This window comes from Jatropha curcas, chromosome 2 (assembly GCF_041381405.1).
Source record: "Jatropha curcas cultivar XTBG-Jc1 chromosome 2, XTBG_Jcur_1.0, whole genome shotgun sequence".
In the NCBI taxonomy this organism is placed as follows: Eukaryota; Viridiplantae; Streptophyta; class Magnoliopsida; order Malpighiales; family Euphorbiaceae; genus Jatropha; species Jatropha curcas.
In genome coordinates, this window is record NC_143152.1 from 4,696,979 (window position 1) to 4,712,404 (window position 15,426).

The window sequence follows — 15,426 nt, forward strand, 5'->3', positions numbered from 1 at the left end:
CGTTAATTCTATTTTTATGCAATAAAGTGGTCTCATAATAAAGTTTAACATAATCCTTTCGTCCATAATTTATGGATGCAAATTTTTAAAATCCTAATAGGTGCCCAAAAAGAAAATCAAGTTATTACTCAATTTTCAACTCATGACTCAATCCCAAATCAATATCTATATTTAACTATAATGAAAAATGATATTCCCTCCATTTTATTTATTTGAACAAAAGTTGATTTGCACATGAATTAAGAAAAGAAAAATTTTTTCCAAATTTACCTTCAACATTGCATTGATTATACCGTTCTTTACTTAAAGACATTTATGTCAGGCTCTCTTCTCCCAATAAAATCAACTAATGACAAAAACTCAAAAGTAACGATTTAAGATTAAAAAATTTGAATAATTGAAGCAAATCTTACAGAAAACATTTTATATGTATTTGTTTCAATCATTTTCATTGCATACGTGCACTTTCTGTTAAGTTGCACGCATTTTTTGTATTTTCGGGATTTACATATGAGTAAAAGGTGTGCACCAACTTTTTGAACTACTGATACATGTTTGCAAAATAACGGACAAACATTGTCATTATAAATGATAAACAGAAAATAAACACAACATTGTCCGTAGGAAGCGGTGGATTTTGGGAAGATATGAGTTTAGTAATGTATGATTTTCAATTTCTAAATACGAGTTAAAATTGAAAATCGTTGATTTAGGGTTTAGGATGGATACAGTCTTCTAATTTGTGCATTATCGTTTGAAGAGAATTATAAGAATGACGTAGAGAACTAAAATTGTGCTCATAAATTCATTTTTCGTACATATTTAATTAAAGTGGAGAGAGAATGAAACAAAACAATTACCTTGTAAACATAACCTCATTAAATGCATTTTCTGTACTTTGTCTGCCACTATTTTAATATTTTCAAATATTGAAAGCTATGTAAAGGGCGATATAGACTCTGTATCTTCATTTTTTACTGAAAATAGCAAGTTTATCTAAATAAATGGAACACCCTAAATGGAAAATTTGTCCAAATAAATGAAACGGAGGGAGTAATAAATTATTTTTTACCGCCGGATAACAGAAAAGAAATAAAAAGATGATCTAAATTAATAATGTAAATCATTTTGGCAATAATAATGGTATTACTTACCCAGTATATCAAAGAAAGAAATATATATACAAACACACAAATTCTTAAAACCTAACCCATATAGTTCTAATTCTTTTCCAGTTTTCTAAATCTTATTTTCTTTTAAGTTAAACAAATTTAGGATATTAAAGAAAAAATATCAAGAAAATTAAAAATGCTTAATCATCAATAGGTCACCTATTTATTGTAAGGGAGGTATAAATCTCTTACTAAATTAAAATGATAGTAGTTTCAAATTATTTAGTAACAAAAAAAGAAAATAAAAAATTATTATTAAGAATAAAATTCTTTTAAAACTCACTTAACATAAAAAATGTTTCAATGTATATCGATATATAAATATATCAATAAAATATTATATATATTTTTTAAATTAAAAATTTCAACTATTTACCATCTAGGTTTAATTATATAAATTCTGTTTGAAAATTTACTTTTTTAAAAATATATCTAATCAAACCTTACAAATATAAAGAAAAAAATATTAATAAAAATAATATATTTTTTTCCTTTTTTTTATCTACTTTCTAAATAAAATATTATATATATATACACTTAACTTATTCTTTAAAAAATATATATCTAATCGAACCATACAAATCAAAGAAAAAAGAATATTAATAAAAAAATATATTTTCTTTCTTTTTTATATATATCATAAAAATAATTAAATATTTAATAAATAAAATATATATTTTTTAAATGTGTCATTATCATATATATTTATTAAAAAATAAATTTAGTAAATATAAAACTTTCGCTTTGTCAAAACTGGTACAGAAATGGTTGCTCTTATATAGGGAATTTACCTTTTTTTTTCACTATTTTGAAATGCTTAATTATATATATGTATTTATTTAAAAAATAAATTTTTTATTAATTAAGAGGTCTGATGGACCGAAATAATACTGTGGGCTACACAATAAGAAATAACCTCTACTCACCAAATTGGTGAAAACATCTCACTCTTCGTATAAGTGAAAAGATAATCGGGTTGCACATGATTGACTGAAAAAATAATTTTTATAAATTATATCTAATCAACTAATAAATTGTAATTTTTTAACTAACTGTCATTAAGGGTACTTTAGAACATTTTAATTTCATCAAGTGTAATATAGAAAATCTCATTATTCTTCAATATTTCCTTTATATAGTATAGATAAATAGATAGATAAACAATATAAAATTGAATTTCTTCTAAAAAAATACTATTGAATTGAATTGAATTCTACATTTATCATGTTGATTTCATATTTTAAATTTAAATAGAATTTATTTGACATGATATTAATACTCTAAAAGGATATCATGTTGTTGTGTTTTTTCTTTATTGTTATCATAACATAAAAAAGCTACTAATTATTAATAATAAGAAAAAACTCTGCCATTCATTTTATTTTATCAATTTAAAAATAAATAAAAGGAAGGAAAAGAAAGAATCCAATCTACCTTCTCTTCTCAACTTATTAGCTAATTATCTCACTCGCTCCCTCACTCACGCAGTCACGCGCTCTCTCATTTCATCTTCGTTCACTGCGCAAAGCCAACTGCGAGAGAAACTGAAAAAGAAGACACAAAGAACCATATCAGTTCAATCTTTAGGGTTAGGGCTATCCCTAATCCGCGAAGCAGAACAGAACAATCAAGATGGGCGCCAATTCGATTTCTTCAGATTCAGTCACCGATCTCGATGAGCAGATCTCGCAGCTCATGCAGTGCAAGCCACTCTCCGAGACCCAGGTTCATCTGCAATTTTTGTTTGGTTGCCAAGAACGTATTAAATTTTTGAAAATTGATCTGAATTGCTTAATTTAATGACGATTTGTGTTTGTTTCTTTGCTTGGGAAATGAATTCTGTGGTATTTACATGATATTGTTGAGTTGATCTATGCCCATTTGTTTTATTTGGTTCTAAAATAAGAGCCCTAATAGGAAAATGATTCGCAAAATATTCAAATTTTGCAGAGGATGTGTGGTGATTAAATTCCCATTTTATCCTATGAGAAATAACACATTTTACAAATGCATATGTGCTTTTGCTATTAGTGAAGCATTTAGCTTTTAATTCCATTTTCAGTTTACTTGCTTTTGCTATTAACAACGTTTTCATTTTGGGTTGTGCGAGAATTGTATAGTTTGTTCATTTTGATTTTCTTTTGCTCTGCAGGTTAGAGCATTATGTGACAAGGCTAAGGAGATACTAATGCAAGAAAGCAATGTTCAGGTACAGCTCGTTATCCTTCTTGGTTTAAACATGGAACCCAGTTGTGGTGCTGTAGGAACCTGCCTGCGTCATTATTAATTTTAAATTTCGAAAATGAAAATATACTTTTAGTAGTTAGCAGGTGCTTGTGAAATTTGGCAGTCTTTCTAGAATTTCAGCTTTATTTCTAATTTTATTTGGCTGCCTGTTAAGTGTACTCAATCTTTCCTGTACTTCAAAGCATTATATTACTCGGGTAGTAATTCTTTAAAAGAAATTTTAATATTCCTTTTTTTTTTTTTTTTTTTTGAATTTACCACAGCCTGTGAAAAGCCCTGTGACAATCTGTGGCGATATTCATGGGCAGTTTCATGATCTTGCAGAACTTTTTCGTATTGGAGGGAAGGTATCAGTTCTGACTATCACCACTTTGTATTTTAACTCTTCTGTTTCAGCTGAGGGATTGTCTAAAATAATTTATTGAGACCTGCCAATGCTTTTGAAGGTTGAAGTACTCTTGAGGTATAGTCAAGTAAATTGCCACTGGTTAGGAAACTACTTGTTTTTGTTCATTTTATCTTGGATATTTAGTGCGTCTCATTTGGAGAAGTACAAACAGTCATTTCCCATATCAAAGATTATGTCAATAGAACAGTTCCAATTCATGGTTTCAGCAGAGTTCATTTCATATTATTCATTTTGGTTCATGCTATCTTGGCATCTTGCACACCTTGAATCCTCATTAAAAAATTGTTTTCACTCATCTAGGTTTTAAATTATTTGTTTATGTGTTTACCTTTCGTTATCATTTTATCTTATGAAAAAATGGCCTATGCAAATTTCAAATTTAATTCTTTTTGGTATTTTCTTTCCTCTCTTCCTCATTGGATATTTTGGTAAGGCATTTGTTGGATTCATTCTATCACTTTCAGATTCAAGACCTGTAACCATATCTTAAAATTTTATTGACAGTGTCCCGATACCAATTACTTGTTTATGGGAGATTATGTGGACCGTGGTTATTATTCTGTTGAAACTGTGACGGTATGTATATCTTCATTTATGTCATTTGCAATTATTCATTGGATGCTAATTAACACTTCTGCACATGCCAGTAGAAAGAAGCACAAATTAGCAACAATGCACGAGGTGCTTTGTTTATATTTTGATCTGCTGTTATTGATGTTATTTATTTATTTATTTTAATTCTTCACCATAATATGAAGTACGTAGGGGTGGCAATATTATACATGACCTGCAAACTGGCTGTACCTAATATTAATCACAGTTTGGTGTTTGCTTTATTGGCAGCTTTTACACAATTTTGGAATCAGATGGCTGTGCTGTCTAGTAGTTTGACCTATAATATTCTATTGATGCAGTTTTGTGCATCGGCTAATATGGTTATGAGCTGATGTCCACATGGTTTAATGCCACCTCTTTAGAAAATACTAGAGTTGCAAAATCCCTTTTTCAGTAGTTGTTCTCATGTCATCTAAGGTGTATGCCTTGCTTTCTTTTCTTTTGCAACTTCAATAAGCTCAGCTTTCTGTACAACACACTCATTTTCTATAATGAACATGTGCAGACTATATCAATCTCTCTTCTCTTAACTTTCCCCTAGTGGGTTCCGTTTTGACCTTTATACAGGTGCAAAATAGGTGCACTGTTATCTTGTTTAATAGATTGGTCATATTTGTGATTAAGTTTGTGGCCCAAATAATTAATCACACTGTATTCATGTTGCCTCAATTGCTTTCATGTCTAGCTTTTGATGTAAGATGAATGTGACACATTAATCTGGATTTTGACCCTGTAGTAGTAGATGAAGCATGTGGATTAAAATTTGCAATTTTTGTTGGTGGTACGAATATATTGCCATTGTTGAAACATTTGAAATCTGGTACAAAGGACGATCTCATATGATGGCTTGGCATCTCTTTTAGTAGCAATCTTTGAAATTCAACCAGCCTTAGATATTTAGTATAGTTATTATAGATGTTGAAATGCACATGCTCAGACATTGATCCTCATTTTTGACTTGCTGCTTATTGTGCTAGCTAATTATGGATTTTTGATTTTGGATTTTGGCTTTTGGCTTTTTCAAAGCTCAGCAAATGTCTGAAGCATTTTCTTTTCACACTATAATACTGATTTATTTCCTTAGTCCAGCTCTTAGTGGCTCTGAAAGTGTGTTATCCACAGCGAATAACCATTCTTAGAGGAAATCATGAAAGTCGCCAGGTATTTCATTCATATTCTCTGTTATTGAGTTCCCATATTTTAATTGAATGGGTGCAGTAATGCTTGCAAAATGAAGAGCATAACTCAACCTGTGATTGACTGTTTAGCTGTTTTAATTTCTTCAGTATGGATCCTTTATAATTTGACACCATATTTATTTTGGATAGTTGAATTTATCAAATCTACTTATTGCTTCATTTTTGTTTTTCCTTCTGGCAGATTACTCAGGTTTATGGGTTTTATGATGAATGTCTACGAAAGTGAGTATAGTGTACACAGCTTTTATTCGTTGTTATTACCATGTTCTAGTAGTGATAATGTACTGGAATGATAAGAGTGCATGCACACATACGCATGTTATATGTATTCATGTTCCCTTGTTTCTGTTCTATTTATATTACTTTGTCTGCCTTTTCAGTTTATTAGCAAGCATAAAAGTTTTTAGGGTTGAGTTGCAGACTCTTTTCTCTCTCATATGAACTTTCTAATATCTGTTTGAATGTAAGTGTTTCTTGCATGTGTTTATCTTCCTCCCCCACCCCCCAACCCCCACCCCCCCTCTCTTTCTCCCTTTTATATGTTTACCTTATTGTGAGGAAGACTTTCTAATAGGTAATCTTAACTGTGGAACTTATTGGTTTCAAGTTGGTCATCCTAACTGGACTTTGTCATTGATCCAGATTGTAGAAATCAGCAGTGACTTAAAAAGAGAAAAAGGACTTCTCATTAAAAATAATTAGTATTTATATTTCAAATGTCGAAATTAATTGACATATTCTATTGATTTTGGAAAGACTAAGTTTCTGTGACACTGAAAGAATTCACAGAACTGTGAATTCTTTTATTGGAATGAGGAAATGCAATGAGATGCATGATTCATTTGTAAACTCTTTTCTGGAGCTAGGTCCTAGCTAGTTTTAATGTTTAAGTCCTCATATCTTGATTATGTGGTAAAAATATGCAAAAATGAATGACCATGTGCACTGCATTTTAGAGTTTCTTTTAGATTATGGAGGATGCCCCTTCTGCATACTTTTGCATGTGATGTGCTGTTATTTTTTATGTGTTACTACGTATTTTCTAGGATGGAACATAATTGACCAAACCTTTTGGTGGACTTCAAATTGTATTAACACTAATGGAGGCCAAGTGTGTTGGCAGTTGGAAGTGGAATTTGTTCATATGGCCTCAATGACAAGAAGCATGCCCTTGTGGAGGAGTTGGATGATTTGATATGCTTGCTTGGAGTTGTAAAACATTCTTGCCTTCTCTTGCAAACGTTTGATGCTATTTTTTTTTATATGATTCTATTACAGGTATGGCAATGCTAATGTTTGGAAGACCTTCACAGACCTTTTTGACTATTTTCCATTGACTGCATTGGTTAGTAAGACTCATTATAGCTGTGCTGTTTGTTAATGATTACAAATTTGCAAATAACAGAAATTTGGATGTGGAGAAAACTATAGAATGATTTACCTGCTTATTTTATTTCTAAGATACAAGATTAAAGAGATTGCTTTAGCTAATGCTGTTGGGTATTATTCATTCACCATTATCATTGTTCTATGATGTACTTCCTGTTTATGTTAGTTACTGAATATCATGTCATTATGACAATCATTATTGTCTTTGGTTTTTCTATGATGATCTGACTATTCCAATTGCTTAATTCGCTCTAAAGCACAAATGCCATATGCAAAGAATAATGAGTTTACCTAATGATTATGAGTGTGCTTCTTGGGAAAAAAATTTTAATTCTTCCTGTAAATAGACAGAAAACCTCTCCAATAGGTGTGACATTCTTGGGGTGAAATTTTCTGCTTTATTTATTTTGTAACAAAGCTTGGTCACAAAATGATCTGGGATAAATGATGCATATTTCTGAAATCAAATTATATTCTGTGCAGGTAGAGTCAGAAATATTTTGTCTACATGGTGGATTGTCACCGTCAATAGAAACCCTCGACAACATAAGAAATTTTGATCGTGTCCAGGAGGTTCCTCATGAAGGAGCAATGTGCGATCTTTTATGGTCTGACCCAGATGACCGATGTGGTTGGGGTATATCACCTCGTGGTGCTGGATATACTTTTGGACAGGTAACTCCTTTCTTTATTACAAAGACTATTCTTCTCTCTCTATTTTACTCCTTGTTCCATTCTCTTTTATTCTCTCTCAAGTTGTGATGGTTACCTTAATATGCTGAAATTTCCTAACGTAATTTTTATTGCTTTGTATAGGATATATCTGAGCAATTTAATCATTCAAACAACTTGAAGTTGATTGCTAGAGCACATCAGCTTGTAATGGATGGATTTAATTGGGCTCATGTAATTATCATTTTCATAATTCATGAATATATTTCTATTAATCTAGTTTTGCATTCTAGACAACAAGTTAGGTTTTAAGATATTACATTGTTTTCTTGGGGCAGGAACAAAAGGTGGTTACCATATTTAGTGCGCCTAATTATTGTTATCGCTGTGGAAACATGGCTTCTATATTGGAAGTCGATGACTGCAAAGGTCACACTTTCATTCAGGTCAGTCTATCTCCCCCTGTTCCAAATTTATTTTGCTTGTCAATGTTAATGCTTTAGTGTGGTGAGAATTCTTAGGGTGAATCTTCGATGCTTTGCAGTTTGAGCCAGCTCCTAGGAGGGGGGAGCCTGATGTTACCCGTAGAACTCCTGATTACTTCCTATGAATGAGCCTTCTACTGTGCCGCTGTCCCTGCTCCTGGTGCTGCCTCTCAATCCTGATATCAAGAAATATATATCTACTGAGTTCATCTATAGAACTTTCTTTGCATGCTTCTGGTGGATATATAAACTGAAAAGCATGTATGATAGGGCAGGTTTTGTTTTTTTTTATCTTTTTCTTATGTTTATATTTGAAATGATGCTTAATATTCTCCACAATTTGCTAAAGCTAATGGCAGATCATCAGCAATAGATATTATCTTCCTAGCAGAATTGTGAATACTCTTGTTTTATTTCCACGTTCAACTAATGTCGCATCCTTCTGGAGACAAGTGGATTAGATGTTAAGTAGATGCTTTTGCTTTTCTTTTTATCTTGTAATTGTGAGCAAGAGTTGTTTGAAAAAATATATTACTCTCTCTCTCTCTTCAACAGTTATTTATTAGTCTTTTGCAGTATTTTAACTGTATATTTTCACATAAAGTAGCCAAATGCAAATTCCGAAATAGCCAAGAAAGAGTTTTATAGAGTGATATTGCAGGTGTGAAGAAAATCCCTGATAATTGTTTTCCAATACCGTGAGTTTCTTTGCTATCTCCAATGTGCAGACAGATATTTCTTTGAGGCAAAATGAACTAACAAAATTACAAGGTAACACAAGCTCTCCAATTAGAGCTAAGGTCCAAAGCTGCTGCTTCTTCTTCTTCTTTTTTTTTTTTTTCTTTTTTTTTTTTTTTTTTTTTTTGCATGGAATGAGGAAATATAGTAACTATTTGGTGCACGAAATTGCTTGAAATAGGAAGAGAATAAAATTCTTATTTTTGTGGAATGATGATTACTAACTTCGATTTTTCTTTTCTTTGAACGAAATATTATATTACTTCCTAACATAGGGCAAGAAAAAAGATGTAGTCCAGTTAGTACAACAAAAATATGAGCAAGATATATTATAAAAGAAAATTACATTTTTATCCTTGTATTCTATGGAAATATGACTTTGCCCTTGCATTTTTAGAAATGCATAGTTCTGTCCCTATTTTTGCTTGCATTTCACTGTTATATCATTCTATCAATTTTTTATAAGCAAAAGATAAGGACAAAACTATATATTTTTAAAAATACAGGGGTAATGTTATATATTATAGTAAAATAGATAGATAAAATCATATTTTTCCCCTCTAATTATGAAAAATATGGCATTGTCAAAGCCAAACCACACCCATCTTTAAGCATTGGAAATACCATCTCTCATTTCTCGTATCTATCTAGTATCTACCCTCATGAGATATTGTTGCGTAAACCTCCTTTAACAAGAGCATATCCATAAACCTGTCTTTGAGGAAGAGGGCGAAATGACCCTAGAGCGGAGAGTTTTGAGACAGAAAGTCTAGAGGTACTTTGATTCAAATTTATAAAATAACAAATTTATAATCTTTAAGTTCTGATTTTAAATTTATAACAATCTATTACATAAAAAGTGAAGAAAGTATTATGGAGTAGCTATTCTGTTTTAGGGTTTAAAAGATTAAGACAAAATAGTAAGTGCCAATATTTACTTTGGACACCAATTGAGATGTTCATGTTCTTAACATCCTTGCATAACTCACCTCAAAATTCTAATGCTAGTTTCACCTGCAACTACACGTTCCGTTAACTATATTTTTTTCATGCGCTTGCAGAGACTCTAAAGTACATTTATGTGCTTCTAAGCATAACTTCCATTAAATACATGAACAATTGATTCGTTTTGTCCGTGGACAAAATTTGATTTACAAAATTAAAGCGTAGAAAAAAAAAATTCCAATTGGAACTTGATAAAACCATCCTAATTACTTACCAATGGCTAACTCCCCCTCACCCAATTAGAAAAAGAAAAAAAAAAAAAAAAAAAAAAAAAAAAAAAGAAAAGAAACGAAAAACACCCTAGATATCAATATATATACAAAACAGGATCACTACAACCTCAAATGAGAGAATAGAGAAGGAACAAGATCTACCACAGACCAAGCAAGGCCAGCATATTGGAGGAATCTAATACCTGTATCAACATCAAATGAGTCCTGATGGGAGAAGAAGAATAACTTTCTGATATATCCCGATTGCTTAATCTCGTCCGATTTTTTGACACTAATTGATCCATTCAACATGGGAATATAGCTAGTTGATTTTATGGGAATGCCCAAGGTGTTTGATATCACAGGAAGTACCCATTTAGCTAGGGCCTTGCTGCAGAACTTCACGATGAGTATTGTCGGTATTCCCACGAGCATTCTTCCAAAAAAGGCAGGGACAGTGAGTTGTGTAAACAAGCGTGGCACAGATTCATGGTGGAACTGGTGGAATGTTTGCTGAATCCCAGCCACCTGAACAACAAAGCAAATTTAGTTTATGTTTTGAAAGCTTATTTCATAAAGAACTTCAACGTGAGGCTGCAAAATGCTAGATGAAAAAGAAAAATCTATTAAACATCATTTTGTCCGAGCAAATTGTAACTAAAAAGTGAAACCTCATCAGAAATGTTCCAGCAAGCCCAAAAGCACACATTAGAAGACCATTATTTGATGGTAAATTAGAAGACCATGCCCTTACCACTCCCCAAGGGGCAAACCAGGCATTTGATTCCCAGGCCCTCTAAATCCCATCCTTAATGGCAAAATGATTTCAACTCTTCACTTCTATCAAAAGTACCTGTGTTAGATAAGGATGCCTAAGTGTAGGTATGAGTTTTTGAAATTCAATCATAATAGTTCCTGATGGTCCCCTCACCAATTTGCTCATTCAGAAGCATAGACAAGCTCTAATGGTATTGGTACCAAGGGAGGAATAACCAGGAAATTTCCAAACATCTCGCACTTCTACTCCTCATTCTACAATATTTAACCCTTTTCCTGAACTTAGATAACTAGTTCACATAACTCGCTATATTGACGTGCCAGAGTGTGTGTGTGCGCGCGCGTGCGCACCTGCATGATTGAGTGCACCTTTCCCATCTTATCTTTCCTTTGTGTTTGTGCACGTGTTGTAGACCCCAATTCTATCATACCCCTCTTTTTCATTTATAATCTACCAAAAGAATAGTAATAAATTGGTGATTTCACTGTGCTAAGATTATCTTCTTCAATGAACAAGTGATATCTCAACTCTCATAAAATTTTCTTCTTTTTCTTTTTCATGTACCTTTTAAGATTATTCTAAGCATACCCCATGCCTCTTCTTTGTCTTTTAGGGAATTCTACAAGTAACATCGTGATTTCACTACCAGCACATGGAATTTAGAACTTGATTCCAGTTTCATAACCTATAATAACACTTTTGGTAATTGAAAACTAAAAAAGATAAGTCAGAATGAAAATCAAGTTTTAAATAGTAGTTGCTTACTATTCCAAATGCAACACCATTGAAAGCCGTATGGTACTCAAAGCTTGGAGTAGGGAGCTCAGGAGTTGGATAAGCAAAAAGCAACAAGAAGCTTAGGGCAGCCCAGAAGGTCGTAACTGTAAGCAAAATAGCGTATGCAGAAGTCAGAATAAAGCAAAATTTTCATATTCTGAATCTTAAATTTGTATGACATTTCAAGACATTAAAAACAAAACTGGAATCCACCTTCCGTTAAAGTAATAGCTAGTGTTAAAACACAAGCCCATTCTAGCAACTCGAATCCCATTCAAATGTTATCATTCTTTGATTGATGTGAGGTTCCAACAAAGAATTTTCAAGTGCTTGAGGACTTTGCAACCTCAAGTTCCCAAGAATTTTCTTTAATCTTTATTGCGCCAATTAAGTAGAAAGACCAGAAATCTACTCCCAATCTACTTGCCACTTGGCATCACGTGGCTAAATAGAGCCCTAGCATCCTACCATAGGAGTCAGAAATGTGGAATGCTTAGATACAGAGGCACATTTCTCCTCTTTAGAGGAATAGACATTTGAGACCATCAACTGAAGCTTGCTAGGAAAATTTGATAGTGGTCTTTGACTCCCAGGCCGACATTAATTAACTCGTTCTACATTCGTAGGGTCTGCATAAGGCTTTCATCAATTTTCACCGCACAAGTAAGTTGCCTTGTGCCAGGATTCATCCTATTTGTCCTATTTTCATGCCTCGATCAAGAACTTTTGGAGTTAATAAGATTTTTTCTTTTTTGAAGTTTACACCGAAGGATAATTGAAGAAAAAGGCAAAAGAATCCAATGCAATTATCTATGCTTCTATTTCTTGCCTCACTCAAACTCAAAAGCGATAGAGCATTCCATAAAAACTACTCAAGAGGCTTGAGGACAATTTGGCAGTCCAAAGAAAGCTTTTGGAATTTACTAATTAAAAATATAAAACATGAGATAATTAAAACAGAACTCTACATACCATTTTGTCCCGAGACAATAAATTCGTCAACATAATCATGGACAGTAAGCCAAAAGGCGAGGATTGCCAACCCAGTGAAAAAACCACCTATAATATCAACCAAACTGTGCATCCCAAGGTACACTCTTCCTGTCAAGCAAAAACTAATTTCATTTGAAATCCCCAAAGAAAACTGATAAAGCTAGCAGCACCTTGTGAAACAAAGATACACTTACCCAAACCAATGAGGCCCACAAGCAAACAAGCAATAGCAAATCCAGCAAGCTCAACAGAGAAATCTTGATTTCGGGTATGTGATAGGAAGTAGTGCAAGAGGTACCTGGTAAGTGTCCATTAAGCGAGGATATAAATATTGCCATAAAACTATGTTTCCGAAAGTTCCAGTGACACAGGCATTCGTATTTTTACACAATAAATAAATAACATATTGATAATATACTAGTGCTAATTGCTAGGACTTTCACAAACTCAAAAAAATAAAAGAAAGTACAAATAATCAGCTTTGCACCAATAAGCAAGAATTGAGCATAGTCGCTGATCCCAATTTCTTGTAGTACACTTGATAACAACAACCAAACCACTACTAATTTCGATCTTACAATACAAACCAGTACAATGTGTACTAAATCTGCTCATAACACAAGTAGAAAATTAATATAGAGTAGAACACGAATATAAGGAGGAGACATCAATACCCAGATAAACAAACTGTGTTAAGTGTGTGGGAAGAAGGTAATCCATATTCCAAAGCATTGTCTTCCTCATCTTTTGTGGCAGTTATTCTCCTGACAGGAGGACAATTGGGTCTAGGAGCTGATACCACATCCTATGACACATAAACACAAAAGTAAGGAACAAAAGATGAGCTGATCATATTATTCCTTCATTTACAAATGAAAGAATACAGAAATGGAAAAATGGAAGGATCAAGCCAAAAAAAAAAAATGCAAGAGTACCTTTATGCAGTTCCCTGCATAATCACAGAATGCAATTAGAAGGGTCATTTGCCTAGCCAATTTTCCATGCCCACTCTACAGTTTTACCCAAAAAACCACTAAATTAAAATTCAGGTGTATAAATTTATCAACAACCTCAAAAAAAAAAAAAAAAAAAAAAAGTAAACTAAACTAAACTAAAAGAGAAAGAAATGATACCCAGAAGAGGAAAGGAAGAAAAGCAGTATAAAAGGGAACAGAAACAACACAGGACAACCCAGAAAATAAAGCATCCAAGAATCCATGCTGGTGCTTCTGCAAAATAGCAAAAACAAAATAAAATTTAAACAATTCAGCATAAATTCTTCAACAAACAATCAAAAGACGATCTGGGTTTTGTTTATTCGAGGGAAATCTAGTTGAAAAACCTGGATCCGGAGGATGAAAGGAGTGCCGCAAATGACATGATGGGTGACCCAAGGTTGCAGGAAAGATCTAATCTTTAAGGTCACATTAAGACATGACGATATGACAATCCATGATGCAATCGCACAAAGAGTCACCCCTTGCCACAATGCTATGCTTTCCATTAATATCTCCCTCCAAAAAAAGCCAGAGGAGTCAAAAAAAAAGAAATAAATGGAAATTCAGAAAAAAAAAAAATTTTTTGACAAACTATTAGCAATAGAAATTGGGGGAAGAAAAACAGAAACTTTGAAAAACTACTGGCAATGACTCGCGGGGTCAGAAGTCAGGAGGCAAATGGGTTTTGATTTTGATTTTTTTGATTGCAATTTTCTGGTTTTTTTATTTGTGATTTTTTTTTTTTTTTTTTTTTTTTGGCTTGGATATTTGTGATTTTTTTTTTTTGTGGCAAGTGGGCAGGCAGCTTCCAGCAGGCTTTGTTGGATTTTGGCTGGCGGAGAAAGAGGCAGCTATACATTAAAGAACAGACTCTGACCAATACAAAATATACGCGGTGAAGAAAAACAAACATATATTATTATGCTCATTTTTCCCATCCGCTGATAAAGACTTCTAAAAAATAATACTCCAGATTTAAAAACATTCGAGTAACTTATATTGAAGTGCCTTGAGAATTAGGGATGAGTAAACTTGCTTATAACCGAATAATTGAATCAAATCAATGTTGATTTGGCTCTTGAACAATGGCCTAATTGGATTGTTTCACTCTAAACTTTCACTTCTATTACGATTTTACTCTATTTTCGATTTTATATCAATTTCACACTAATCATGATCTTTTGTGATATTAGACCACAAAATGCAAATTAAAATTAGAAATTAAAATGCAAAATAAAAATATATTCATCTGTAGCTCACTCTTAACTCGATTTAACTCAATCATATAGAACTTTCTATTTTGCACAAATGAAAATAAAAGAAATGTTGTCGTCTTAAGAAGAATCCAACGGTAGATCAAAGCCTCTATTTCATCTCCTGTAATCTCCTATCAACTTCGAGTATTCAATTCAATATAAATTTCATCTCCTCCCGATCTAAATAGCAATCAATAGTCTTATAAGAGTATTTTGGTTTTGTTTGCTTTTTACATCAAGGGAATTAAATTATTTCGGTTCGATTTGGTTTAATTTCTATTAAAGCTTTTAAATCCATAAATAAGTAAAATATTTCAAGTGGAACGATGTTTGGTTTGAAATATAACTTAAAAATCTACTTAAAATAAATTATAAGTCATAAGTAAGTCACCTACTCATTTTAAAATTACTGTTTGACCCAGTAAAAAGTATGATTAACATAATAAGTTCTCAAAATACTATTATTACCCCTTTTAGTAAT

The 15,426-nt window shown here is 32.4% G+C and overlaps 2 protein-coding genes across 2 annotated transcripts; one reads left to right on the forward strand and one right to left on the reverse strand.

Moving 5' to 3' along the window:
• The first annotated feature begins 2,609 nt into the window (after positions 1-2,609).
• Positions 2,610-10,227, forward strand: PP2A-4 (protein phosphatase 2A-4). The gene is made up of 11 exons (XM_037636673.2): positions 2,610-2,897; positions 3,325-3,381; positions 3,683-3,766; positions 4,333-4,404; positions 5,533-5,604; positions 5,824-5,864; positions 6,921-6,987; positions 7,515-7,706; positions 7,848-7,937; positions 8,042-8,149; positions 8,248-10,227. The coding sequence occupies exons 1-11, from the start codon at positions 2,805-2,807 to the stop codon at positions 8,311-8,313; spliced, it is 942 nt and encodes a 313-aa protein (XP_037492601.1). The 5' UTR covers positions 2,610-2,804; the 3' UTR covers positions 8,314-10,227.
• SPP1 (Phosphatidic acid phosphatase (PAP2) family protein) lies at positions 10,003-14,560 on the reverse strand. Its single transcript, XM_020685227.3, has 8 exons — positions 14,034-14,560; positions 13,825-13,920; positions 13,627-13,701; positions 13,366-13,496; positions 12,886-12,989; positions 12,671-12,799; positions 11,687-11,802; positions 10,003-10,671 (listed from the first exon to the last, which is right to left on the reverse strand). Exons 1-8 carry the CDS (start codon positions 14,193-14,195, stop codon positions 10,264-10,266), a joined length of 1,221 nt encoding a protein of 406 aa, XP_020540886.1. The 5' UTR covers positions 14,196-14,560; the 3' UTR covers positions 10,003-10,263.
• Positions 14,561-15,426: the final 866 nt, after the last annotated feature.

Coding starts and splice junctions, on each gene's coding strand:
- PP2A-4 (XM_037636673.2), top strand. CDS start 2,805: ATGGGCGCCAATTCGATTTCTTCAGATTCAGTCACCGATCTCGATGAG. Junction 4,405..5,532: donor ATTCTGTTGAAACTGTGACG/GTATGTATATCT, acceptor TCCTTAGTCCAG/CTCTTAGTGGCTCTGAAAGT. Junction 5,605..5,823: donor GAAATCATGAAAGTCGCCAG/GTATTTCATTCA, acceptor TCCTTCTGGCAG/ATTACTCAGGTTTATGGGTT.
- SPP1 (XM_020685227.3), bottom strand. CDS start 14,195: ATGGAAAGCATAGCATTGTGGCAAGGGGTGACTCTTTGTGCGATTGCA. Junction 13,921..14,033: donor CTTTCATCCTCCGGATCCAG/GTTTTTCAACTA, acceptor GCTATTTTGCAG/AAGCACCAGCATGGATTCTT. Junction 12,800..12,885: donor TGTGGGCCTCATTGGTTTGG/GTAAGTGTATCT, acceptor TTTGCTTGACAG/GAAGAGTGTACCTTGGGATG.